The sequence below is a fragment of the Branchiostoma floridae genome, chromosome 18, assembly GCF_000003815.2.
Source record: "Branchiostoma floridae strain S238N-H82 chromosome 18, Bfl_VNyyK, whole genome shotgun sequence".
NCBI classification, from domain to species: Eukaryota; Metazoa; Chordata; class Leptocardii; order Amphioxiformes; family Branchiostomatidae; genus Branchiostoma; species Branchiostoma floridae.
In genome coordinates this window covers 16,167,260-16,194,825 of record NC_049996.1, presented here as the reverse complement: position 1 = coordinate 16,194,825, position 27,566 = coordinate 16,167,260, and the positions used below count along the sequence as shown (strand labels likewise).

Sequence of the window (27,566 nt, the reverse complement as noted above, 5' to 3'; positions counted from 1 at the left end):
GTTGTTAGACCCCACAAGTTAGCTATGGGTAGCAAAATGAATCACATACTCATGTGAATAAATGTTTATTAAGTATCATTTATAAATGGTGAACTACAGTCCGTAACGAGTTATGATCGTTAATATGTAAACTTAATCTATGCCGCTGTCCTCCCTACATCTGACAAAATGAACCGTTCCACGCGTGGGGTCAAATTTCAGAGTCGTTTCGATATTTTCTAGCAAAACGATTGGATATAACGTCACATTGAGGATATGGAATGTCTCTATTTACTTTGCAACTTCCTTTAGTACGTTATTTCAAGTTTATAATACAGGAGTAGCCCCACGACCACACAAGTCCCGTTTCTCTGGCAACTGCAGGTCAGTGTCATGTCAAAGGGACTTGTTGCTGGTGCAGTTACAATTTGATTCCGCATGGGGGCCTTTCATCTGCCTGCCCGAGTGACGCTTTAAATGAGGCTCACTTGGAGTTTACTTGGTATTATATAAAGAAGCAAAGAACCAGTCATCGGACGGTTCTACAAAGGAAAATCCAGCTTGAATATTATATTTACGGAAAAAACATGTGATAGTTTCATTATGAAAGACAAGAAACAGGGAGTACCAGGCAGGGGTGATCGGAGGTGAAGCATTCCGATATTCCCCAAACAGCCATTCACAGCCCCAAATGCTGAAACCCTAACACATGTGTCCGTGTGATTGCGTCCGGATTACGATAGATTTCTGCTGCAATAAAAACGTTTCTATCCTGGTTTTGCGGAGGCCGAGCTGAAATTCGAGGCTGATTCTGTGACAACCGTGTAGGTAAGGTACGTGTGGCTTGCTGAGAACTTTGGATGATGTAAAATTCCCGTTTTCTGAGGTGTGTGTACTGAGACGACAATAAAGAAGCTTTGTCCACCAGTTGTTCTGGCATATGTTTGAGTAGCGCCTGATTATTTCAATCATCGCCGACATACTAGTACTCTACTCTACTCTAAATCATTACTGTTCAGTTTTACAGCGACCCCATCTTTGGTCATCTTTATTTATTCATCTCAAAACGGGTGGGTTAGCCCCTCACAACTTGAGCTAGGCCATGTTGATTTGATCAAAGAGCTTTTAGACTATCAGATATCTGATAAAAGCTCCTTGATTTGATTGAGATTGTTTGGATGGCATCCACCATCAATTTTTGTCCGCACCCCCCAAAAAACCTTTTCAACCAAGCTGTAACGTTAAATCGTACAATGCAGCTGCAAAATCAGTAAAATATGCCATAAATTGCAAGAATATATCAGAAAGGATACTTATGTCAATATAAAGACTGCCAAAGTCAATATTAATTTCTAAGTCAAATAATATGTTTAAGAACAAAAATGAAGAAATTCTGTGTGCATACTTACATGTATGTTAAACTTATACTATATACTACCATATTTAGAGATTGAACAGCGACCAAACTTTGATATGTGTGACAATTTATTTTGTAATTGACATCAAGATGCAATACATAAAAGTATGATTTGAAATACCACCATGTCAAAAGATATGAAAAACAGGTTCTTAAATATTAATAGTTTATGCTGACAACAAAAATCCAGAAATTAGACAAACTAGACTGAGACACACTCAGACACACCCAAAACGATATCTCCATTTTTGATGGAGATATTAATAACAAAATTTTTTTGGTTGTCGACATATTGCAAACCTTATCTTCACAAACTGGATCCATTGAAAAGTGTACAATTATTTCTCCTGCCTTCTAAATTTGGGTTTACGGAAAAGCCTGGGCCCAGGAGCTGGGCTGGCTAGCCTGAAAGACTACCTTTTCTGGGCCCCAAGGCTATGCATGGGGTTTGGCCTGCAGCTGAAGTTTTTTTTTTTTAAATAAAAAACTGGGTCAATGACAATCCCAGCTGTGGGTGGGATGGGGCTGGGATGGGGAAAGGTAACAGTTGATCATGAATTAAATTCCAAGTATACAACAGAAAATGCTGGAAATGTTAAATTAAGACTGAAGGGGAGGGGTACTACTGCGAAATAAAGAATACTAGGATGGGTCAGGAAATGATAGCACACAACATCAAATTCAAAACAGATGTCATGCATGTATGAGAGTGTGTGTTTGTACATGAAATTTCTTTGTGGAAAAACTGGGTCAGTGGTAACCCAAGACAACGGTTGGTCCTCTAGGATAGGGGCTGTTTGCCAAAACATCAAATTTGAAACAGATGTCTCAAACATCAAGTGTCAGTGAGCATGGATGTAGGAATTTATGTATGTTATGCGTTTATATGTGTCAATTGTATGTGAGGGGGGTGTATAATATGACATGTAACGTTAGTGTTGTTTGTGCTATTCGTTTCTCTCATGTAGGACAATTACTGATAGCCACTATAAGTATTGTAGGAATGACTGCTAGTATAGTCAAAGGAAAAGTAAATGTACTAATAACCCTTGAAGTTACAGTAGTTGATTTGATTGTTCTTTGCTGTAAACCATTGAACCCCAATCCCCCATAGATATGACCAAACTGTTTGCTTTGCCTTCTGTCTAATGCACCCTGCATGCACTCGAATTGTCGGTTACCCAGTTGTAGGTTTAAAAAAATCTATTAATGGGTCAAACCCTATCAATAGCCTTGGGGCCCAAAAAGGGTGCCTGCAGGCTAGCCTGCTGGGCCCAGGCTTTTCCGTAAACCCTCTAAATTTTACTTGTTTGTTTTAGCTATAACATTTCCCTATGCAGAGATACCCAATGGCACCAGAAAACTGCCTCTTGTCTGTACTCTGCTATCTCAACCGTCACCATCAGTTCCTGACTACCCTGCTTATAAATCGAGATCCCTTTTCAAAACTGAAAGGCTGAATCCTCTGATTGGCTGACAGCTGGTTTGTGGCGACACCCACAGGAACTTGTGGATGTTGACGGTTGAGATAGCAGAGTACAGACAAGTGGCGGTTTGCTGGCGTCATTGGATGTCTCTGCATAGGAGAATGAGCTATATGTAACTTCTAAGTACCCTACTGTATGTCAGTCATAATAGTTCATATACCATACTTACATGTATGTACATACTCAAAGTGCCTGTTGCCAAATTAGATCTACACGAGATTGAACTTCAATATCCTCAGCGATAGTAAAAACATCAATCTACATATACAACCCAAGTTCATGGCCAGCTGGCTGAATTGCCCTGATTCTAATGTATAAACATGACTTTATTTACATCCACAATTACTTTGACCTCATTATAGAGAAGACCTCTAAATAGGCAATAGTCAATGTCATTGTCAATGAATACAATTGTGAAATTGTATGTGCAAAGTAATCAATGACTTCACTTTCTAGACATGTTGGAACTGTGCCTTGGAACATGCGCACACAGATACATTAGGTATCAGATGAACAACTTTGAATCCGAAGCCATCTAGACTCAGTCAGTCAATCCACAGACCCGCAGCAGGTTCTGGTGTGACTCTTCCCAGTACTTGGACTTCAGGAGCTGCTTCTTGTACTCGGCTGCTTTCCTGAATTCATGTTCAGAGTACTTTAATGTACCCACAATTGCCTTTGCCCATTCATTTGCAGCTTCCTCTAGGTCGGACTCCTTAACGCTGGTTTCCACGATCCTGTGCCTCATGTCTGCGCTGCACTTCCCATCGTTGATTAAGTCCGTGATCATGTCTGCCAGTCCTGACTTGTCAGAGATGAGTACAGGGATTCCCGCTGCGATGGCCTCCAGGCCGATCAGCCCGAACGGCTCGGCACGGGACGGCATCAGGACCAGGTGGGCCTGCTGCATGTCCTGAGCGATGTCCTCCTGGGTTCCACATGGCAGCAGTGTGGGTTTGATCCTCCCACTGTTCAGGTTTTCCTCGAGGATGTTCTTGCTCGCTTCCCAGTCATCTTCATCTATCCCACGAACCCACAATTTGACGTTTGGGATCTTCTCTGCAACCTCCCCAATGGAGCGGGCTGCCAGGTCATGGCCTTTCAGCTTCTCCACTTCGGTCACCCTTCCGACAGTCAGAACAACTTTCTCCCCTCCTCCTGGTTTAACAGAGATGGCTTCAAATAGTGGGGACGGTCTTGGGAGGAACATCAGGTGTTCTGTTGGTTTGCTGTCTCCAAGTGACTTGTACTTCGTCTCGTAGTGGTCGTAGATTCTTCTTCCCAGAGAGAACACGGCATCCGCGTTCTTGGTATCCTCTAGGATGTCTTCCACTTTCTTCCCCGCAGCCATCGCTTTCTGAGCTCCCTTGTAGTGCTCTGTATCTTCTGGCATGTCGTGGTTGAAAAGGACCAACTTTGCGTGTTGACAGCGGGTCGCTTGTATGCTCTTCGCAGCTTCACTTGTGACATCCGCGTGGCCCACAATACACTTCAGATCCTGCGGTATATCTGGATAGTGAAAGCTGTGGTAGTCGGTTAACCATTCCAAAGATGGTGCCTTCTTCTTCCTTGAACCTTGGACTGGCAAGTGCAGAATGACACCGTCCTCTGTGGCACACCTGTTGTCGTCTTCAGAGGCTTGCAGAGCTGTACAATGGACTGTAGTGCCATGCTGGTGCAGGAACTGTGCCACTTGACGGTTGACATTTGAAGGCCCTCCATGGGATGTACAGTACTCGTCGTTAACCAAGAGAATAGAAATGACCTCTGCAAATCCAAATCAACATATTTTCATTCATTTTAGTATTCGTGATCAATTACTAGAGCTACTAATATCCCAGGTAGAATGTAGGTGATAAAAGGGTGCTTAGTTAAATGTATTATAGTAACCATAAATCTATTGAAAATTAGATATTGGGTTGCCAATACAATTCAGTTCAATTGAGAAAACAAATATCTAGAGGAATACATGGACACCTACAGTTGCTTAAAATAAGCCTTCTTTTCACATTCTACATTTAACATTTTCCTCAAGTGGCAAACCTAAAGTGTGTGGTATGTACGCAATCAAAGATAAGAGGAGCTGAAACTAAGATTCTTGTCAACATTATGTTTCCGAAAAACAATCTGTACCTGAGTAACATTGTACCAGTACAATGTCATGTTTCCTTCTTAGCATGACTCCACCCATACTCTGAATAAAGAAATAAACCTTGCTTGGCTTTCCTATGATAATGTAAGATAGACCACATCACTTTTACTTCCAAATACGCTCTGCATTGTACATGTGAATTGGAGTACTACATAACAAAACAGTTGATCTAATTTTGTAGAATGATATGACCATGATTCACAATAGATTGGACTACTATCCAAAAGGACAAAGCTATTTTCCTGTTTCATTCTTAACTGAGGCTGCCTGTACCTAGTAACATCTGGTAAAGAAAAGAAAAACCACTTGGCTTCTGGTACATGATTATCATGTTAGTTTTACCTCTCTTTTGTTGTAGTTGTAACGGCTCGCTTACGACGATGACACCTTCATCCTTCTGTTGAATCTTAATTGTCTCTCCTTCATCTGCCATTGAAAAAAATTACTTTGAGGAATACTTTTACGGCATGAAGGTAAAAGACAACCCATCATTGGTGGAATTGCATGTTACACCAAGGAGTACATAGTACAATTCTATTCTTTCTCTTTATCGTGGTTCTGCATTTCAACAAAAATTGACATATTTTACCATCTGTATGAGGGCCGTTTAGATGTTTCTAGACAGAGAATTAGAATTGTTTGCTAGATTTTAAGAAACCGAATGCTCTTTCATGATCTTATTTGTTAGTTTACAATCAACCAATGTCATAAAACCATAAGGGCAGGAACATGATAAGGCCAATGACCCACCGTCAAAGTAGAGGAACACGGGTGCTGACGGGATCCGGCGTCTGAGATCAGTTACTTGTTCTTCGGTATCAGAAAAGAGTCTGAAATGGACGGTGCCTAACAGACACTTCTTCTTAGCTGGGCGCGAGGTGTTGGGAATCAGTCCAACGGACCACCTGTTGCAGTTAGCGGGAGGGAAGAAGAAGCTGATACCATCCGAAACGTCAAGGGGGTTCCCAATGACTTCTCTTTCTTTATCAAACTTGGCATCTATCCTTTCTTCCTTGCCCATGACGATGCGTTGTTGAACCGGTGGGACCGGCAACATGTTGGCAGCTCGGAAGAAGTCTGTGGGGTCATCGTCCTTGTGAACACACATGAGGTGGACGTAGTTGTTGTTTGCTGTTGCCTGGTTTGGGTTTATGATGAGGTACACCCTGTCTTCCGCATATCTGTTCCAACATCCCTGGAATGCCTCAGTTGTGGGTGTAGATGCGGGTGTTGATGAAACCTTTGACTCTCTTGAGATACTTTCATCTGTTACCCCTTGTGTCGCTGCCTCATCCTGGTGACCAGGTTTACTTGAGATACTTTTTTCTGCCAATGCCTCATTGGCTGCCTCATCAATTTTCCCCGATTCTCTTAGGTTTCTTTCTTCTGGTACCTCCTGATTGTCTGCCTCCTCATGGTTTCCTGGACTGTCGCTACTAGAGGTAGAGCTTTCGCCACCATTTCCACTTTCTTTGGCACCGGCAATCCTATAGAATTAAACAAAGCAAGGCAAAACATTATGTGATTGCATAGAATGTACGAAATGATTATTCTCTTAAGGACAGCGCATTACCCGTGCTTGAGTGAAGTGAGTTCACTGTGTAAAAGTGTCTTCCCCAAGGCACAACGTCGGTAGCATGTGAGGGGATTCAAACCCAGGACCTCTGGGTTCCAGGCCAGACACCCTAACTGTTATGCCAACAGGACGGCACACAGCTTTGCATAAAATGATTAAAATGATTTCTCTATCAAGGGCAATGCCTTACCCGCAGAAGTGTCTCGTTGAGAATGTAACTTCGTCCTCTGTCTCTTGAAACTCCAGTTTTAGCAAAGTCCACTGGGGAGGATTTGGTTTGGATTTTCTCTCCATCAAGACGACATTGTCCGCTCCACAGCCACTCTTCCTCCACCCCCACGGCAGGCTGACTCTCACGGGCTGTAAGAAATCTTCCTCCTGGTCTTGGTGGACGGTCAGTACCGGCGTCACAGCCGAGAAAGCCTTTGTTAAGGCGTCGTCAATGGGGAGCATCTCAACCTGCAGGATAACAAAAAAATGATGCAGAAAACAAATACAGATATTAGTAGATTTTGGTTGACCAATTATCCACTTTTGCCCATTATGCATGACTGAATAAAAGTCAACAGCACATGACTAAACTGGGAAGATAAAAGAATGAAGTCATCTTCAATCACATTTGAACACTGCATCGCCAAGCTTGAAAGAGACACGTGTTAGCAACATTGCGTCTGTACATATCTAATCTACGCATTGGCTTGTCTGCAAGGGCAAAGATATAATATCAAAGATCCTACAGAGTAATATTACCTAAATTTACCTCCAAGGACAGGGACCTTTCCGTCTTGACGCATCCTTTTGGAAACGAGATAGTGACGCCATCCTCCTCAAGTGTGCAGCCTTCTGGTGTGATTTTGTACATTGTAAGCACCACAGAGGACGATGCCTGTGGAAACAAAATTGACATAATTGATACAGCAAACCAAAAAAGTGACTCCATGTGTATAACTCAACAACAAAAACAATTTTATGACCACAAAGTATAAAAATAGACATTGCACCGTATCAACGCACCTTTCTCATAATTTCTGCAGCAGTCAGACTGATTTTGGTACTGGACAGTGGTTCCCCGGTCATTGGTACTTCTGTAGATGGCATATCCAATATTCCCTCACAGCGCCTGCCGAGCACCTCCAGCAAACGCTCCCTTGTCCCTTCAGGGTAAGCGAAGACCGGAAAGACCAGGTTCCTGTTTTGTACGGAGAACTCGTACCCGAGCGCGGACCAGTACCTGCTGTGGAGGGCCTGCGGCGTGATAATTGGTACGACCATCCTAGCATTTTGTTTGAGAAGATGATCCAAGATTTTGTCAGTCATGATATCCCCAGGTTCGATGACGTCTTCACAAACTGTTACACCGTACCTGCCGGAGGACTGGACTGCCTTTTCCAATAATGGCCGGACGAGCTTGTCATTGTAGTCTCCGACATGCAGGACAACGATTGTGTTACCTAGAAAGGTAGGCAGAATAAAAGTTAAACATCAATGTTTCAATATTTCTGGCAGAAAAACTATTACACAATGCAGAGCATCATCATGCACACAAGGAGAATAAAACAGTTGAACAGTTGTTTTTAACAACAACAACAGAAAATGGGTTTGAAGTAGTCATTACCTCTCTCTTGTCTGGGGAACATTGCTGCTCTCTCTGGCAGGCAAACCTCCACAGATGCACCCAGTAGGCGACGACGCTTGTCTCCGGCATTGTTGACTGTAGCAACCAACTCTTTGAACCTGCTGACGAATGTGAGCTCGTGCCTGATCTGATCACACTCAGCCAGACTCAGCCCTTCGTCTCTGCCGCACATCTCCATACAGTCCAGGATAGGGCCAATCGTGTGGACTGGATTTGGTCTCAGGGTGGGCTCTATCATCACTGGTCCAGCACCGCCAGAATTTTCTGAATGTGCAAAGTGTTTCCTTTAGTTGGCATGCAGACTCTTCTTTAAGCAAACGTCATACAAAGTAAGAAAAGTTAAACAAGCATTATTTACCTGCACGGGGCATCCTCTGGGCACCGCTGCCACCCACCCACACATCAACAAAGTCTTCTGGAAAACTGAGATTAAAAGTATTTAAAACTATCAGTTAGCAACATCACAAATAGTACACAGTGTTCTGACACTGAACACCAGGAATCTTCTTATGTATGGGCTAAACAAAAGAAAAGATTTGATTCACTGACAAAAAATAGAAAGTATAATTGGCCTCACCAACTAGACCCCATTCCCATTTCACGCCCAATGTCAGAGAGCTTGTGGAATGCCATTTTGCCAGTTCCTTCGTCTGACTCCTCCCCAAAGCACCAATCATACTGGATGGAGGGAATCCATTTCTCCTTGATCTCGAACAGACAGCTACTGAGAAACTTTCTAACGGGAAGTCCCTGTGTGAACACTGACTGGTCTTCAGATTCAGACGACAGAAGCTCCACCTTCAGGTAGTGCTTCACCTTGGTTACCACGAACTGTTGCTTTGCATCATCGGTAGGAAATCGACCGCAGCTGACAAACACACGGGACTCTTGAAGACCAAACCTGCGCACACAGATTGCTTGTAGACGGTAGAACATGCCGCTGGGGAGGAACATGTTGTCGAATACGACATACAGGGGTGACTGGCATCTCGTCATGTGAGGATACAAGGTGCCCTCGTCAGGCTTTGAGGCCAGAAGAGATGGTACGAAGTAGATCTCTTCTTTCTCAGGCTCTTGCATTGTGTTGTCAACCACACCGATCGGCGTAGCGTTGCAGATGAGGTAGTACTTCTCCATCAGTCGCTTGAGGAAGGTCTTGTTCTGGAGTAGAAAGGGTTTCTGCATCTTCTGATCTGCTTTGGTCCAGATGATTGTCAACAGCCTGTCACTGAGGATGCCTTCGTTCTCCAGCCTCCTCCACATCTCGGCAACCTCCCCACCCATGCTCCTGTCTTGTTGGTACTCAGGTACGGTAATGATGGTCTTGAAGACGTCAATCATCACCTGGGGTCGAAGGGCCACGTGATCGCGGAGGAAATGTTCGTTGATGAAGATGATGTCACCAAGGTCATGCAGGAAGGTCAGGATGTCAGCAACATGACTGTCGTCTGTGATGCCCACGTCATCACCCCGGGCCAGACCTACGACATCTTGGAAAGGACAGAAAGGGTCGCCCTCTTTCCGCTTGTCCATCAGTTTGGACTTCAGATGAAGCCAGGTTATCGGCACCTCCTGGCCCATGTACCACTGAGACTTCGCCACCTCACAGAGGTACTCTCGGAGCTCGTCAATGTCGCTGTTGTCCTTGTCAAAGTTGTTGACGACAAAAATCCTCGGTAAGACGTGTTTGCCGGCAGCCTTACCACTGATGTGTTCAAGTACTTCTTTCTTGTAGTTCTCAATGTCGGACTGAAATTAAGAGAACAAAATTCACCTAATGAAGACCTCAAAGCAATATTGATTAATTTGAAAAAATCAACTCAAGGCTGATCCTGATGAACAAGATGAACTGCAACTCCAGGACAAGCTCACCCCCATCGGTAAACTTTATATTTTCAAAAAAATATTAAAAAATCTACATACCTTGCTGACATTGTCCTTGTGTGTGAGGACCAGGACGACAGGAGGCTTCCCCGTGTGTTCCTGTCCGTGCACCAGGGTGTGTGTGTGGACTGAGTTCAGCCAGTGGTCTAGGTAGTCTGGACATGTGGAAAAGGCTTATCAGATACTTGTAAAATGTTAATGCTTATCCCACAATGGACCGATCCTGTCGAACACCATATTGAACAAATAGAAGCACCTATTCTATTTCGAACACCTCCGTCAAAAACTGCCACAGCAGGACAGAAATGGCTATTTTTGACGGAGGTGTTCGAAATAGAGCCTTGATCGAACAGGGGGTGGGGTTTTGGGATTGGTCCATTGCAGCTTTTTAACACTTCTTAAAGTTCCATTTTAGTTCCATCTTCAAATCAAATGCCTTTGTAGTCTAACGAAAGATCAACCTGATTGCATTGTCACCACATTATTAAGTTTAACCTATATGCGTAGTACCTCTTCCAGTGACGAGGTTGTCAGCTGATGCCTTGTAGTCCAGATCAGGAACTGGGTCTGACAGCTTCTGCAGCAGTGACATGACCAGGATGTAGATCCCGCGGTAGGTAAAGAAGCTCTGGTGCGAGCCGTAGTACGCTGCCTGGCCGCCAAAGTCCCAGATGGAGAGACGCGGGTGTTCGGCTGTTCCAAGCTGCTCCTCGGTTACACCACCCTGGAGTCGCTCTTTGGCTTTTGTTATGACGTCATTCGGAATGTCCTGTGCTTGCTGCTGTACCGGGACATCACCCTGTAGCCGCTGTTGGTGCTGTGTTTGTTGTGACGCAGCCCTGTCTACACATTCCCCACTCCCTGCAACAAAAACTTTTTGTTTCAGTTAATGTTACATGAAATCTAAAGATTGTATCATTATACCAGGTAATTGTGAACAATCCTGTCAGCCCTCCAAGGGTGTGACATTCGACTCAATCAGCTACAATCAATTGAACAAAAAATTACTTTCAGGCTATGCTGTACAGGTTTACATTAACTTTCTAATATGTATTTCTAACTAATTGAGATATGGAGATAATAGGTGAAACGTTTCTTACGCTCATCTTCCAGGTTTGCAGTCTGTTGACTTTGTGTCGGTGTCTCCTCTTTCAGTGGTTCCTTTTGCTGTGTTTGCAAAGTCTGCTTCGCTGTTTCTTCTTTATGTGAACAAGATGAAAGAAAGCATTACATATCCTTGCATGTTTTTGAAGATACATGCAAAATGATTGTTTGTACATGTACATGTACATATACTTGATTTGCCTTGTGGATGTCCTAAGCCTCTGAGCTAACATTTGTGTTCTGTGTACCTATCATGTTATGTTAAACGTCATTAGATACCTGTAGGGGCTTTACTGTCACTGTGCTGCCCGACCACCTGTTGGGTTCGTGACGATGCCAAGTCTTTTAATTTTTTCTCTTCTTGTTGCTCAGCTAAGTGTTCTGCCATGGCTTCCTTGAATTCATCTGGCTCCTCTGTAAGCAAGAATGTCTTTATTAGTATGGTTATAGCCGCGACTAGTATGACAATTCCACTTTAAACTATCGCGTAAGGCAACAATTGTTAGGACCTCATGATTTTGTCATACTGGGTACACGGTTTTCAAGAACATGTCAATTTTGCAAAGTTGAATATATATTATAATTGTACAATATGTGTGGAAGAGCCCAAACAGCTATTTCAAACCTTTTGCCTTCCGCCAGGTTTTGGTCATCACGCTCGGTGAAATCTCGATGCCGTCTGTTATCGGTTCATCCTCAACAACTTCCTCTCCTGTCAGCCTCCTGACGACACAAGTCTTCCCGGATCTGAACTGACCAACCACGAGCCCGCGCGTGCTGTGCACCGGTCGCACCCCCTGGCGGCAGGCCTGGGAGTAGAGCTGCTGCATTGCAGGACCACGCAGCCGTATTTCGAGCGGAACACTGCTGTCCCCTGGATGAAAAGAGGAGCCATTTTATCGTACATATAAGATAGAATAGTCAGTGTCTGAGTAACAATCTTGATAGAATGATAAACTGACTAGTATCTTAGACCTATGTTACAATGTACTTAAGTTTTAAGTGTTGTATCTGACACCCTTTTTTGTTGACATCCCTAAGACTTCAAGATACTGCTTGATGAAAGTCAACAAACATCATCCACAGACAATTGTATGATAGCATAATCTAGATATTGAACACACACTTTGACAATTGAGGATCTTTACCTGAAAGCTCACTTTGTGATCCTCTCTGGTAGAATACAAATTTAAGATTGAACAGAAATTATAAGCCTATTATGTAATTTATAATCTGTACTAATGGAGAATATTTTTTTCACGAAGTGCTTTCCTCCTGTAAAGACCCGAAGTTCTGCTGCCCGAACGTTATAAAGTTATAAGAAACATTTTGTTTAATTAAGATAGGTACAACAGAGAAATGGGTTTGAAAAAAAAGACGCCACCCATTTCTCTGTTGTACCTATCTTAATTAAACACCCTTACGGAGAACCTTCAACTGTCCACTGCATTAAAAGAGAAAGACTTTATCCAACATTGTGATGACTTGCTCTTCGTACATATAGTATATACACTCAGCACAAAAAGTTTGGAATATCAACTTCGGTTGATCATATTTATGTTGTTTCTGCATCAATTTCAATATATTATATATCTATAGAAAGCTTGCATGATTTTCTTTCCAATGGTATCAAACTCATTATCACTGTTAACTCATGGAACATACACTAGGCCTGCTAACGTGAGTGGGTCACGAAAAAAAAGTGCCCAAATTCCCGTTTCTGTTCAAAACTGTATCGTTCGGTTCAACCGTTGTTATGGCCGCGGGTGACAATGATTCAATCAATCCTTTTATCACCTGACGTTTGGTATACAGAACATCCAAGTTTCTTTTTAGCATATCTGAGTAGAGTATTTTATGAGTGTAAATTCATGGAACGAGGACTTAAAGCCCGCTTACGTACAGGGGGTACAACAGATAGTCAAACACTCCATGCTGCTCATTTTCTTCCGTCAGTACTGACTTGTGAATGAAGGCAAGTTGGATAAACATGACATGTCAATCAAAGCTACTATTAATCTTTATTCAAGCAAAAAATCTGAACCATGGCAAGAGGTGATCAATCGAGTGCTAGCCATAAGCCGTAGGAAGGCTATTGCACCCTAAGACTGTGCTCCAGCATCCAATGGTCCTTGCTCTGTGTGGACTGGTGTTGTAATCTTGCAGAATGGCATTTGGTCCAATATTGAAGAGGTAGAATGTTGCTACTGGATGGAGGATGGTGTCCCTATATGTCACCACATTAATTTGCCTGGAATGATGACGAGTCTTGTTTACCCTATGGTGGTTATACCACCCACACCATGACGCTGCCTCCACCACCAAATGCCGAAAGTTACTCTTGCCTTGTCAGCGTGCGGTTCTCCTTGCCGCATCCACGCTTTGATTCTGCCATACAACTATCGAAAGGGCAGATGAACTCTACTCAAGTGTACTAAAACCTTGTATGTTCCGCATACAAAATGTGAGGTGAAAAGAGGACTGATTGAACCAGTGACACACGCGCCAATATCAACATGACGATGCAGTGTTGAACAGAAGTAGGGGAATTTGGGCACTTTTTTTTCGTGACCCACTCACGTAAGCAGGCCTTGTGCTCGTTTCATGTGATAACAATCATAATAAGTTTGATACCATGGGAAAGAAAATCACACAAGCTTTCTATTGATATATAATACATTGAAATCGATGCATAAATAACAAAAATATGATATACCAAAGTTGATATTCCAAACTTTTTGTGCCGAGTGTATGTCTGATTGACGATCTTGATACAAGTACATTGTGTGTGGAGTGATAAACTGACTGGTACTTTAGATCGATCAAACTACTGCATACATAAGCACGTGGTATACGTGCATGACCATCAATAATTGTTGTAGCTCACCCTCTTTTGCCAATATCCCTAAGAATTCATGAGAAGGCCCTGCAACTGTTGACTGCTCGGCAGGCAGTGCTGGTTTGGTCTGTAAAGGCAAGATCCAAATTTATCTGGAACATATTAAGCTTAAGTGAAAAAAGACTAATATTGACATAAATTTTTGTAGACCTAATGAAAACAACTTCTTGTGCCAGTCCTGCTGACCTTCTCTGCAAGCGTGTCCATGCCAATTCAGTGTTTAGTCATTTGTACCAGTTAATTTCTACAGTCAAAGGTTTAGCTTAAGCCTTGGTTTAATGCATAAAGCAAGGAGGACTTGAAAGAGGGCCTCTATGCATTAAAAGATTTTAAAACACCAGTGGAGGTCAGATACTCCACCAAACAGATTCCTTTGTAACAAAATAATTGAAAATGGACCATTGTTTTGAGTTATGATTGCCAAATAGTTTTCACAGACAATCAGGTTCAGGTACAAGGCCGTAGATTCTGTACCTGGTCCTGATCCTCTGGACCTGAACCGGACCCGTACCTGAATTTACTGTACCGATACCCAGTGGCCCCTACCAACAATAGATTTTTCATTTTGTTCTTTCACAAATTCTTATTCTTTGACTTTTTATTTACTTTGGCAATATGACATTTGCTATCTGTTTTCTGATCCTTTTTGTTCAATCTACAGCATATAATTATAATATGTGCTTATTTTACAGCTGCACAAGTCTAGTATCTTTGACCTTTGTTGCAAAGGGAAGAAGTGCCTATTGTGATTTTAACTGACAATTCACGCACAGATCACTTCACTCATTGGTGTCCATTCTAGGGCTCTTAAACCCTGGTCACAGGTTTTACATGTTGTGGAAGCATCAGTCTCCTGTCAGATTGGAATTGTACAAAAGATTGTTCCATTAGCGCAAGTTCATCGCCATTGAAGGTGTAAAACTTCGCCTTTACTGTCTCCTCACGTCATCAAAGTTAACTTTTAAAACTGATAAATTAGATATACAGTCAAACCTGCCCGAGCAACCACCTCTTCTCAGCGACCACCTGGCCATTTCGACCGCTTTTTCTCGGTTCCGATTTTTTTCCCATTGACGTAAGCATTAAGCGACCTTTTCTCAATGACCACCTGGCCAACGCGACCGCGACCGGCCCAAATTGGGACCCATAACGACCGCATCATTTTCAAAATTGAGGTTTTCATCGATTTTTTATGATAACTAGCGCGATTTTGTGCCGAAATCGGTCAGTTTGCGTCGGATTTTGACTGCCATTACGATGTATTGTTTAGAATAAGGATGGCGGCAGTCAATGGGTGGGTCAATGGGGCAGTCTACTGTATTATGGGAGGAAATTTCGTTGTAAGAAAATCCGAATCTAGTTGTAACAGAAGTTTTTTTTAAAGTCTATATCATTATAAAGTGAACGAATGCTGAAACGTATATAGCCTCATACTTTTTTTAAGAAAGATCTGTGTGAGTGCTTTTGCCCAACTGTACTGTACATTCGCCCGTGGGTACAATGTCAGTACGCTATTGGGACAAACCGGGCATCGAATTCGAAAGGTGCACCGTAGTTCAAGAACACAGCGATCAAGTTCCCTTACTGTCTAAAACGTTAGGTACAAAAAGCTTGGGGTCAAATTTACAATTTACATTGTGCGTGTTGTGTTTGACAATAAAGTTCTTTGCGTGCGAGTAGTGTGCTTGCTATTTGCCATTAAACACAACGGAAACAATTTTACTTTGCATCGGGCATGTTTTGAGTCGATACTCTTCTCAGTGACCACCTGTCCAAATCGACCGTTTTTTCCCGGTCCCCCGGGTGGTCGTCTTGGGCAGGTTTGACTGTATTTAAGAAATGTAAAACAACAACTGAAATGCACTAATGGTTTAAGTGTTTTATAAGAAACAAGGGATTAGCCAGGTGTGCTATCTATAGCCACAGCTAGGCTGTCATTGGCTACTTGTCAATGACACTTGGTGACCTGCTTAGCAGCCTAGTCTGATTGGTTCTTGCTAGAAATCGCTACAAAACTACTGAATCACGCTGGCCAAACCCACCACATACGTCACCAAATTACTCACCCCTGATCCATAAACCATGTCTATAAGAAAAGCCTTTTGTCTCTGGATGACCTTCAGTGCTTTCCTGTAGAGCTCTTTGTCCATCAACACTTCTGGAGTAATCAGTTGCCGCTCTAGCTCGAAGAGCCGTTCTTTGATATGTTCTTTGCTGATGTCCCCAGCCTGCCCCTGAGCAGATGTTTGTCGCATCAGGCCCAGCTGAACGTGCACAGGAAGGTCTGAATCTGGACTGCGCAGTTCTGGAGGTGGATACGAGGGGTGAAAAGAAATGCATGCCTAAACAACACAAATGGCCAGTAAAAAACACAAACTATGAGTCTTGTATAGTCTATGCAATTATGAATACAAGCATGCAGCAAGTCTTAAGTATTTCAAGTTATTCAACTCGTTTCAAGATGGTTACAAGCTGCAATTAATATTTGCTTGTATCTAAGACTGATAAACACAATAATCGCGACGGCCGATATTTTTGTGAATATAGTCGGCATTCGCTAAAAATACTTTTTTCTGGGCGTTCGCTAAAAAGACCATCGACAATCGTTAACTTTGATTTATATCACTTCGCATCAATGGATTGACTTGAAACTCAGGATTAATACATGGGAGCACAAAGAGGACATATTCCAGGCAAAAAATATGAGATTCGTGCAGCGCGGACTTCTCCAGAGTGGGCGTTTGTGGGCATTTGCTATAAAGACTATGTGATCAGAAGAGGGGAACACAGAGGACAATGTGGGAAGACAACATAAAAGAATGGACAGGACTGAGCCTAGCTGAAGCTATGAGAGCAGTGGAGGACAGAATTTTTGAAGGAGGATGGTGGATTGACTATTCATGGTGCCCAAACGACACACAAATAGGTCAAGGGATTATGATCTGTATAGTAATTTCATAATTCAAAGGACTGATGACTTGCTCATCGTACATATAGTTGATGTCTGATTAACGATCTTGATACAAGTACATTGTGTGTGGAATGATAAACTGACTGGTATTTTATATCGATCAAACTACTGCATATATTGTATAAGCACTGTAGCATACGTGCATGACCGTTAAGTGTTGTAGCTCACCCTCTTTTGCCAACATCCCTAAGAATTCATGAGAAGGCCCTGCAACTGTTGACTGCCCGGCAGGCCGTGCTACTTTGGTCTGTAAAGGCGAGATCCAAATTTATCTGGAACGTCTTAAGCTTAAGTGAAAAAAGACTAATACATGTATTGACATAAATTTTTGTAGACCTAATGATAACAACGTGGCGCCAGTCCTGCTGACCTTCTCTGCAAGCGTGTCCATGACAATTCACACAGTGTTTAGTCATTTGTACCAGTTAATTTCTACAGTCAGCAGCCTAGTCTGATTGGTTCTTGCTAGAAATTGCTATAAAAGTACTGAATCACACTGGCTAATCACCCAAAACCCACCACATACATGTAAGTCACCAAATTACTTACCCCTCCTCCAACAACTGTGTTCATAAGAAGAGCCTTGCTTCTCTGGAAGGCCTTATGTGCTTTCCCGAAGCGCTCTTCGTCCGTCAACACTTCTGCAGTAAACAGTTCCTGCTCCAGCTCTACGATCCGTTTTTCGATTTGTCCTTCGATGTCCCCTGGCTGAGCCCATGTTTGTCGCATCAGGCCCAGCTGTAGGCGCACAGTAAGGTCTGAATCTGGACTGCGCAGTTCTGGAGGTGGATATGAGGGGTGAAAGGAAATGCATGCCTGAACAAGACAATATTGGTCAGGAAAAACCACAAGCTCAGTCACCCTGTATAGTCTATTGCAATTTATGAAATACAAGCATGCAGCAAGTCTTGAGTATTTCAAGTTATTCCACTCGTTTCAAGATAGTTACAAGCTGCAATTAATACGTGCTTGTATCTAAGACTGATAAAGTTATCCGAATAAGTTTTGGCATGCAGTGGATTTCATGGAAACGAATCCTTCGCAATCCACCTCGGTGAAGTGGATAGAACTGTGCTGCGGGGAGTCCGATTTGTGTGATTCGGCAGTGTGAACGCGCAAGTGGATAGGATTCCGCTAGTTCGGGGTGTGACATCATACATCTGTGAACTTGGGGTCATAGTTTGCATCGCGCAGGACATGCAACACAACACGCACCAGATCACTTTGTAGTTTTCAGCTAGTATTTTTCGCCAAGTTTTACTTGCAAGTGACCAAAAGGAAATCTTCATCATTCGCCAAGTGGATGCCGGAACAGATGAAGCTGCTCAATTCCATCTGGGGGCGGGAGGAGACGCAGAAAAAGCTTGGGAAAGTCCATATAAGAACGGACATTTATATATCCAAAGGAATGGTGGAGCACGGAGTTGAGAAATCCCTCGACCAGTGCAGGAACAAAGTTAAGAACCTCACTTTGACCTCAACCTGTGACCTTTAAGGAGCGCCATGTAGCTATATGTCCGTGAAACGCAACTAATGTTTTATTCGGATAAGACTGAGGGTGCACTAATCAGATTGCCGAAGAGCAGTGTGAACACAATTTTGGATCGGATAGAAAATTTTTATTCGGATAAATGTTTTATTTGAATTGTTTTTCTGAGTGTGTTTTTCTTATGCTATAATCTATTTATTTATTTATTTATGAACCAATTGTTTCTATTGTCATATCGTCCTGTCATCTATTGAGCTAAAAATGGTATTAAGAACTTTTCCATGAGATCCCTAACAAAGAAAATACCATGTGGCAGCCAGAAATTCCTTCTATCTTGAAGCTAGCATAATAACTTCAAAGAATATAGTAAGAGTTTATCATTTATAATGTTACAGCATGTACATAGTTTTTTAGGTAATGTATCAAGGGCATCACATATAAGACCATTGCCATGTGTACACTGCACATATCAGGCCAGATTTTATAATTAGTCCTTTCTGGCCGTTTGTGGTGTTGAGACAATTTGGGTGAAAAATAGAGTTAAATATATGAAGACTTAATATGAAGACTTATAAGACGTGCTCAACTCAGGTATGGTGGAGAAGAGATTGTATTACTTCTATATATAGTACAGATTCTTAGAGCACACAATATGTAATATTCATGGCTATTATAACTTTGTAGCTGTGTTACACCCAAGGGTGGTTATACCGGCTGTATAGATACAGATACACAGACTGGAGGGGTGTTTACATCTGCTATCTTATAATTCTAATGTGTTGTATCATCAAATGTAGTAGTATCCATCATCTGCTGCTGGGATCCCTGACACAGGGGTAGGCAGCAGTCGGATAATGTGCATGTGAAAGACAAATTTTCTTCCCCATGCTACTGTCTTATTTTGTAATAGAAAAATAGATTTCGGGGAACAATGATTATCATTCTTACCAGGATATTTGTTCTTCAGCCCATCCACAGTACGCTGTAACCCTGCCTCAGATAGAGCCTCCATCAGGATCTCTATGGTGGCTTTCTTTCCATTGCGATTGTGCCATTCCTCCAACAGGGCTATACAGCGATGCTTGTCATCTCGGTTTGTACTGGCTATGTTCTCCCTGTCTGCTCGCTTGAATCCAAGATGGAAGGCCAGGTCCTTCCAATTTGAGCTGACCTCTTCCTTGATGAAAAAGAAGTACTTTTCAACATCTGCAAAGCAATGTAAAAAAAAGTTATCACACTTTTACAAGTTATTAGTAGTGTAGAAATTGAGAGGGGCGAGTAAGAACAGAAAGAAAACAACCATGCCGACACCGGGGATCGAACCCGGGTCGGCGGATTACAAGTCATGACCGCTATCGCTGTTGCCACAAAAGCTCAACAGCTGTTGGGCAAGGATGATAGGCGGTATTTGAACACCACTGTTACACTACTCCCCCTTTTCTTTTCAAGATTCGTCCTCGAATCTCCGAGATTGACATCCCTGTGTGGCACATCTTAGACTGTTACTCACAGTGTGGCACATCCGCTGCTTCCCGTTTTTCCTCCTCCTTGGAGTCAGTCTGGTCAGCCTCCTTCATGGCCTCCTCATCCATCATGGCGTCCAGTTCGTCATCGCTGATGGCTTCGTAGACGTCCTCCTCGGCCTGGGCAGTGGTGACCTCCGGTTCGGCAGAGGGCGGTTTCTCCTCCAGCAGTTCCGCATCGGCTTGTAGAATTGAGAGGGGCGAGTAAGAACAGAAAGAAAACAACCATGCCGACACCGGGGATTGAACTCGGGTCGGCGGATTACAAGTCATGACCGCTATCGCTGTTGCCACCAAAGCTCAAGAGCTGTTGGGCAAGGACGATAGGCGGTATTTGAACACCACTGTTACACTAGCAATGAATCTAAAAGGTGTCACTCCCCCCTGGCCATCACCGAAGTCATGTCATGGACATGTCAAACTTCCTTGCAGATGCATATTACATACATGTATCTGAAATAGTCATCGGGACTAGTACTTGCAAACACCATACTACAAGGGACAATACAACTAACCCCTGCCCGGTCCGGAGGTTGTTTTTTGGGGTTTCGAGTATTGCATACAGCAGAGTAAGGTATCTAGTGCAGCTGCGTCTCCTTGCAGCAGAAAGCATTAATATATTGTAATCTCACTATCAAACATACACTCATCGTAGAATAAACGTATACAAAACTGCGTGTCGAAATTTTGGACGGGGCTTCGGTTGGAAAACGGCTGGTAATATTCTGTATCTAAATTACGACGACGGTAGGGCAGCGTACCGGTACAAAACCGTTTTTTCTTATTGGATCGGTCCAGAAAAACCGGACCTGAAAAAATTAGGTGGACCGGATGTTGGACCGATTAGAAAATTAACATATTATTTTATCAGGCATTCACACGTTTTGGCGCTTGCAGTTGGAAGAAAATGACAAGAGTGAAGTAGAGTAGAGTTTATAGTAATTTCTATCAAGGTTTACAGTCAATCGTACAGGTGCAGTTAGCGTTGTAGGATTTTAAAACGCCAGTGTAAGTCTAATACTCCGCCAAACAGATTTCTTTGTAGTGAAATGGACAATTGGTATGAGTCATACTGAATCAGGTCCAGGTTCAGGTCCGGACCTGGACCTGATCCTTTGGACCTGAACCGGACCTGGACCTGAATTTTCTGTACCGGTACCCAGCCCTAGACGACGGTAATCGTGTACATGCTGTAAATACGATTGTAATTACGTGGAGAGCAGTCGGTAATATCAAGAATATTCATCTTTTGAACACGGAATATTAATGAGAACATAATTTATTATTAATCAAACAGCCTGAAACTGCAATTCTTTGATTGATCACGATACAATTTTCTCACATGTCGGAAATGAAAAAACCTGCAGATAATAAAGATTTAACTAAGGATTTAACAAAATATGTTCGAGGCCAAAGTACTAAAAGTCAGCAGAATCCCATCCAGTCCCAGATCGGCAGAGCGGTTGGAGCCCAAATAGCACCGCGATAAACAACGTAGCCATGGTCGACTCGAGAAAATATTTTAAATTAGCAATTAATCTTCAACACGAATGACTCATACTCTGATCAATGCCCACATCTTATTTGCCTAAAGCTATTCCAGAGCAAGTAATAATAAAGTTTACTACTGTCCCCTATTAGAAGCGCCTCACACATATCCACGTGTCCACACGCTGCGTATTTCGGGGTCAACGACCTAATGTGCGCCGCATGGAATGCCGAAAACCTCCGATGAATTACACAATCCAATCAATCTAACCTACAGTTTTCTTGTTTCAGAGTATATAAATATAAAACTAGTGTTGGGGATAATATTTTCGCAAAAAAAATCAAGGCGCAAATCAGTTCTTACGGTGAGTACAAGTGGCTCATTATCGACCTTATAAGCGCTAATGAGCTGATCATGACATCACCGAAATCTGGTGGTTACCGCAAACGTGTATAAGATCAAAATCACGCCGTTATTACGGTAATTACGGTAATGTTTACGATATTAGTACTACTGTTCAACGTAGGGCCAGCCTACACAAGAAATGCACCTAAATTACTGTTGCGACAGCAAGCCATGTTGTTTACATTTGGTACACTCAAAACCCCAAAACCAACCTCCGGACCGGACAGGGCAGCGGTTTCCGCCGACCGACCGGGCAGCCGTTTCCGCCAACCCAAAAAGAATTGATTGGACTGAGCCTAGCTGAAGCTATGAGAGCACTGCAGTGGAAGACACAGTTTTTGGAGGAGGATGGTGGATTGACTATTCATGGTGCCCCAACGACACACAAATATATGTCAAGGGATTATGATTTGTAATTATAGTAATTTCATGCTTGAAAGATAGGATGTGAAATCTTACCTGTGGGACCTTGCCATTGGCCCTCAGCCATGATGACTTGTTCAGGTGTCAGGTACCCATGGTTTCAACACCTGAAACAGGTGGGTGTTAAAGTATGTGGACACATATGGGGACAGGAACATAATTTTAGACATGCAAAGATGCAGTAACCAAAGAGCCTCGGAGTATATAATTTAGTTTTTCTTCAACATTCGGCTATCATAGTACACGCAAGAATACATCATGACTGAGGGACATATAGGAAATTTACAAGTTATCACAAAGTCTTGATAATCACAGTGACGCATAACAAAAAGGTCATGGTCACCAGGTTTAGAATACATCTAAGAAGTCGAAAGGGATATATAACTAGAGTTTGGCGACCTCATACCTCCATGAAATATTTAGAGCTTTTGTAAATTTCATGCAGATGACTTGCACATTTACATGATTTATGCATGGTGACGTTCATCATTGACTAACATACACATGTCACAAGTATAAAATTCCCATCATTAATCATTAAGTGGTTTTGCAATTTTTGCATACATTATGCAAATCAGTTCCTCATTAGCATATTTGGTATCTGCTTATGTTCCATCTATGCGTTACATTCATTTAAGTCCAGTTATTGAAAACAATGGAATTATGCTATTTCCACATTAATTATGCAAATGAATCCCTAATAACATGTATATCATTAATTATGAACATCTTCGCCTAAGCTACCTGTATGCCTAAAATGATGTCAATCCGTCATTCCTTTCTGCAGTTATCCTCTTTCGAATGTCTCAACAAAAAATACCCCTACAGTTCTGAAAATAAATGTCAGGGGGCTGAAACTTGCTCCACTCTGTCATGATGCTGAATGCTATCTACCACTACGATGTCAAGACCATATCGTGTCCGGGACAATAGGTACATTGAAAAAACTGCTATGATAGATTATTCTAATTAATTATGCAAATGTACTTCTATTTTGCATAATTAGTATTTCATTTTGTACAAAATTGTCTAAGGTAACGTTACATACATACCAAAATCTTGAAAATTCGTTGTTCCCTTCTTGAGTTATCCACTTCAGAAATATTTGACAAAAATGCCCCTGCTATCCCGAAACTAGTAGCTAGGGGGCCCAAACTTTTGTTCACTTATTCCTGAGCACAAGAGCTATCTAGTACTTAAAATTTGTGACCATGAGCTTGTTCAGAGCACGGGATAGCAAAACCGGAAGTTGCGCTGCAGTACCAAGGGAAGCCACTAGGGGCCCAAAATCTAATCACTTCCATCTTTCATCACACCCCACCAACACACCAAGTATGAAACCAATCCAATTCTATCCATTCTTGAGTTATCTTGTTGACAGACAGACAGGCAGAGAGACAAACGATAGTCAAAATATAACCTCCATGACATTTCATGGAGGTAATAAAGGTAACAGGTTTTCTGCAAAGGAAAAATTTGCACGGAGAAAAAAATTTGTCTCCTAAAATATGTAAAACTAGAGTTCCACGAACACATACCTTTGCCAAATAAACCAGGTTTGTTATGTAGAATGATGTCTGTAGACATAAATGTGTTACTCATTACATTTTACTTTATATGCCTGGAGTTGGTTCATAAAATTTTGCCATTGATTATACAAATGAGATCGCAATTTACATAATTAACATCAAATTGTATCAAGCTTTATCTAAGCTATCAGCATACCAAAAATCATGATGATCGCTTCATCCCTTCTTGACTTATTTTCTTTCAAAGTCTAAAACTAAACCGGCTCCTGCAGTTCCAAAAAGACGTTGGGGACCCAAACATACACCTCTTACTCTCTGCCCTCTTTCTCAGTTACATATGTGACAACTTTGAAAGTCCTAGCATGGAATGCAGTGGATTTATGTTCTGTAAATTAGTTGCTTATTTGCATGATTTGTATCTCATTATGTAAGTTCTCACATAGGCTATCTCATACGAAAAATCTTGACGATCCATCAACACGTTTATATTTTCTCACTAATTATGCAAATGATGACCTCATTTGCATAATTAATATGTGTTAACATTTCTCTCTTTCCCAGCTACAAATGTGTCAAGTTTGAAAGTCCTATCAGGGAATGCAGAGGATTTATTTGCATAAGTAGTATTTCATTGTGTAAGTCATCACTCATTCTATCTACATACTAAAAATTATGACGATCCGTCAACACGTTCTCTAGTTATTCTTGTCCAAAATTTGAAAGGAAACCGGCACCTGCAGTTCTAATAGAGCTGCTAGGGGGCCCAAACTCACAGCAATTACTCTCTGCCCCAAGGGCTATCTACCACTCAAAAATCATGACCACTGCGTGTCCAGAACACAAGATATCAAAAATTGAGCTTCCGCTGTAGTACCATAGCAAGCCGCTAGGGGACCCATTATCGAACTTGACCTTCATTTTCCCGACCCCTACCCACCTACCAAATATCATCAGGGTCCATCCAAGGCTTCTCGAGTTATGCTGGCGACAGACAGACAGACAGACAGACAGACGTACAAGCCTAAAACATAACCTTGCCATTCTGGCAAAGGTAAAAATGTGCAGTACAAAATTCCTATGCAGAAAAATGTGACCCTGATATAATTTTCTAAACTGGAGTGGACACTCCTACCGGGCTGGAACAACTCTACTCTACTGTACTCTAACGTTACTCTTAAAGCTGTATTTTCTAATCGAAAAAAAGTCTGATTTCAGGCCCTTTGGGAAAAGTTCAACTTGAAACCTTAACATTTCGAAATCACTTAGTAGATTTGCAGAAGTACATGAATAAGTTACTAATGAAAGGTTTTCAGTGTACTCAGAGTACGGCAGAAGTTTAGAGCAAATATATCAACAAGCACATAATTGAGTTCACGACTTTCAAATTGGACGTCACTGCAACGGCAAAAGTTTTTCAACATGGATTTCCCGACAAAGAACATAATCCTGACAATCCTGACGAATCATAAAATCCTTAAAAGTGCGCAGACCTTCATGTTTACTTACTTTTTGCCGTGAATCTCCACAAGATGTCCGCAAACTTCGGGAACTTTATTTCCGCTTTCCGCCAGAGGGCAATGCCATTCAGTATTAGGGGTGTAACGAGAAAGTATATGTTATCAATACCCACACAAGTTTGCTATACGCATCAAAATGAATTCAATACTACTGCACATCTTCTTATAAAATATTACTCATACATTTGTGCCCCAGTCCGTACAATTGTTAATATTTGAACTTAACCTATGCTGCTGTCCTCCCTACATCTGAAAAATGGACTATTCCACGCGTGGGGTCAGGTTTCAGAGTCCAACATTTTTTATCATGAATGTTTCGACATTATCTAGCAAAACGATTGGATATAACGTCACGTTGAGGATATGGAAGGTCCCTAAGTACTTAACAACTTCCTTTTGTACATTCTAGACCCGTTCTTTGGAAACTAACGGTACTGGTGCAGTTACACATTGATTCCGCATGGGGGCCTTTCACGCGCCCGAGTGACGCTTTAACAGTGTCTCACATAGAGTTTCCTAGGTACTGCCTTGTAGCAAAGAACCAACCATCGGACGGTTTTTCAAAGGAAAATCCAGCGCTTGAATATTATGTTTACGGAAAAAACATGTGATAGTTTCATTATCAAAGACAAGAAACTGACAGTATCATGGGCTATCGGAGGTGAAGCATTCCGATATACCCCAAACCTCCATTCATAGCCCCTGATGCTGAAACCCTAACACATGTGTTCGTTTGATTGCGTCCGGATTACGTGATAAAAACGCAATAAAAACGTCTCTATCCTGGTTTTGCCGAGACTGAGCTGAAATTCGCGGCTGATTCTGTGACAAGTGTTTAGGTAAGGTGCTTGTGGCTTGCTGGGGAGTTTGGATAAGGTAGAATTCTCGTTTATTTAGGTAAAATACAGAATTGTTAAAAAAAATATGCCCCCCTCCCCCACTTGGCGAGAAGTAAAAGCAGTAGTTTCAGTTTCAGCCAGTTTCCAAAGTTATACTAAACGTAACACTAGTTTTGGGGTTATTTTACTAAATGTGCGATTGTTGCACGGGTGTTGATACTTTCATAATTGTACTTTTAGACTCGTGTTCGTCCCACTTATAAATTTTCAGCCTTTCATTCCCTTTGTTTCTCATGCACCCAAATCCTTGAACGTACATGTACCGTCAGGTAACAAAGGTACAGGTCCGGACCTGTGCCTAGTATACGGTTATTTTACCTGTACCTGAAGTAGAAGCTGTGGTCTTTTGAATGTTGACAGAAACACAATTTAACAAATAATAGAATGAAAGTTTATGTAGACTTATGTCTTTACATACAGTACAATGATGTTCAGGCATAATTTGTGGACTTGTTACACAGTGCACGGGGAGGTCGGATTGTCAATGGGTTGGTAACGTAATTATGTAAGATTTGTGTCGGATTTTCAAATTCAGATTTTCCGATGTTGGATCCGACAGAAATCCAGAAATCAGGCCAAATCAATGGCGCCCGCCCATTGTTTTTCCGTCAGTCTTCCGATGCGTTCCCAATAGATGTTGGAAATGTGTCGGTTTTAACGCACCGACTGGAGGTCACTTGAGGTCATGACAGGCGTCAGGCCCCGATTAACAGGATAATGTAGGAATATCTCGATATGAATAAACGAGCTACAGAGTTGATACTGTTTTGTTGATTACATATTTCCTTTTATGTTACATTTTTTAACTAGGGTAATTTAACAATTTTTTTAGGATGCCCACTTTTTGAAACCACTGTCACTTTCGGTGGCTAGTTGACCAGTGCATTATGTTGATCATGACTAATGTCGTGTATTCCCATTCTTCAGGTTTGTCAATACCGTCAAAGTTTGAGGATGGAGATGTGCTGTCACGGAAGAACCGATTTATCTTATATTATCTATTGATAAATTTATCCGTTTTGTTCCTGTTGAGTTTGATTTCCTGTTGATTTATTAATGTTTCACTGTTTTTCTCAAAAGTTTGTTTTGTCACTTTAACACTAACTCTCTAATACTAACACTAATCTAGGAACTAACACGTTTCGAAAGTTAACATGAACTCAGCCAAAGACAGTCCACACAGACTA

General features: G+C 41.9%; 4 protein-coding genes across 4 annotated transcripts; all 4 read right to left on the bottom strand.

The window, feature by feature from the left end:
* Positions 1-3,155: 3,155 nt before the first annotated feature.
* Positions 3,156-8,055, bottom strand: LOC118405685. Its single transcript, XM_035805296.1, has 6 exons — positions 7,626-8,055; positions 7,372-7,497; positions 6,802-7,070; positions 5,786-6,522; positions 5,378-5,461; positions 3,156-4,650 (listed from the first exon to the last, which is right to left on the bottom strand). The coding sequence occupies exons 1-6, from the start codon at positions 7,926-7,928 to the stop codon at positions 3,425-3,427; spliced, it is 2,745 nt and encodes a 914-aa protein (XP_035661189.1). The 5' UTR covers positions 7,929-8,055; the 3' UTR covers positions 3,156-3,424.
* A 130-nt stretch (positions 8,056-8,185) lies between these two features.
* LOC118405490 lies at positions 8,186-8,687 on the bottom strand. The gene is made up of 2 exons (XM_035804993.1): positions 8,606-8,687; positions 8,186-8,511 (listed from the first exon to the last, which is right to left on the bottom strand). The coding sequence occupies exons 1-2, from the start codon at positions 8,616-8,618 to the stop codon at positions 8,186-8,188; spliced, it is 339 nt and encodes a 112-aa protein (XP_035660886.1). The 5' UTR covers positions 8,619-8,687.
* Positions 8,688-8,820: 133 nt separating this feature from the next.
* LOC118405489 (probable serine/threonine-protein kinase pats1) lies at positions 8,821-11,490 on the bottom strand. The gene is made up of 5 exons (XM_035804992.1): positions 11,484-11,490; positions 11,232-11,330; positions 10,642-10,992; positions 10,171-10,286; positions 8,821-9,996 (listed from the first exon to the last, which is right to left on the bottom strand). The coding sequence occupies exons 1-5, from the start codon at positions 11,488-11,490 to the stop codon at positions 8,821-8,823; spliced, it is 1,749 nt and encodes a 582-aa protein (XP_035660885.1).
* Positions 11,458-12,104, bottom strand: LOC118405686. Its single transcript, XM_035805297.1, has 2 exons — positions 11,861-12,104; positions 11,458-11,649 (listed from the first exon to the last, which is right to left on the bottom strand). The coding sequence occupies exons 1-2, from the start codon at positions 12,063-12,065 to the stop codon at positions 11,507-11,509; spliced, it is 348 nt and encodes a 115-aa protein (XP_035661190.1). The 5' UTR covers positions 12,066-12,104; the 3' UTR covers positions 11,458-11,506.
* Between the last annotated feature and the right edge of the window lie 15,462 nt (positions 12,105-27,566).

Bases quoted from the DNA above. Each gene is read 5' to 3' on its own strand.
- LOC118405489 (XM_035804992.1), bottom strand. The intron at 10,287-10,641 runs GTACTACGCATA...CCACATGTCCAG, and splicing joins CAACCTCGTCACTGGAAGAG to ACTACCTAGACCACTGGCTG. The intron at 9,997-10,170 runs GTATGTAGATTT...TCTTAATTTCAG, and splicing joins ACAAGGACAATGTCAGCAAG to TCCGACATTGAGAACTACAA.
- LOC118405685 (XM_035805296.1), bottom strand. From the start codon at position 7,928: ATGACTGACAAAATCTTGGATCATCTTCTCAAACAAAATGCTAGGATG. The intron at 7,498-7,625 runs GTGCGTTGATAC...TTGTTTCCACAG, and splicing joins CTGCAGAAATTATGAGAAAG to GCATCGTCCTCTGTGGTGCT. The intron at 7,071-7,371 runs GTAAATTTAGGT...GTTATCCTGCAG, and splicing joins AAAGGTCCCTGTCCTTGGAG to GTTGAGATGCTCCCCATTGA.
- LOC118405686 (XM_035805297.1), bottom strand. From the start codon at position 12,065: ATGCAGCAGCTCTACTCCCAGGCCTGCCGCCAGGGGGTGCGACCGGTG. The intron at 11,650-11,860 runs GTTTGAAATAGC...TCTTGCTTACAG, and splicing joins AACCTGGCGGAAGGCAAAAG to AGGAGCCAGATGAATTCAAG.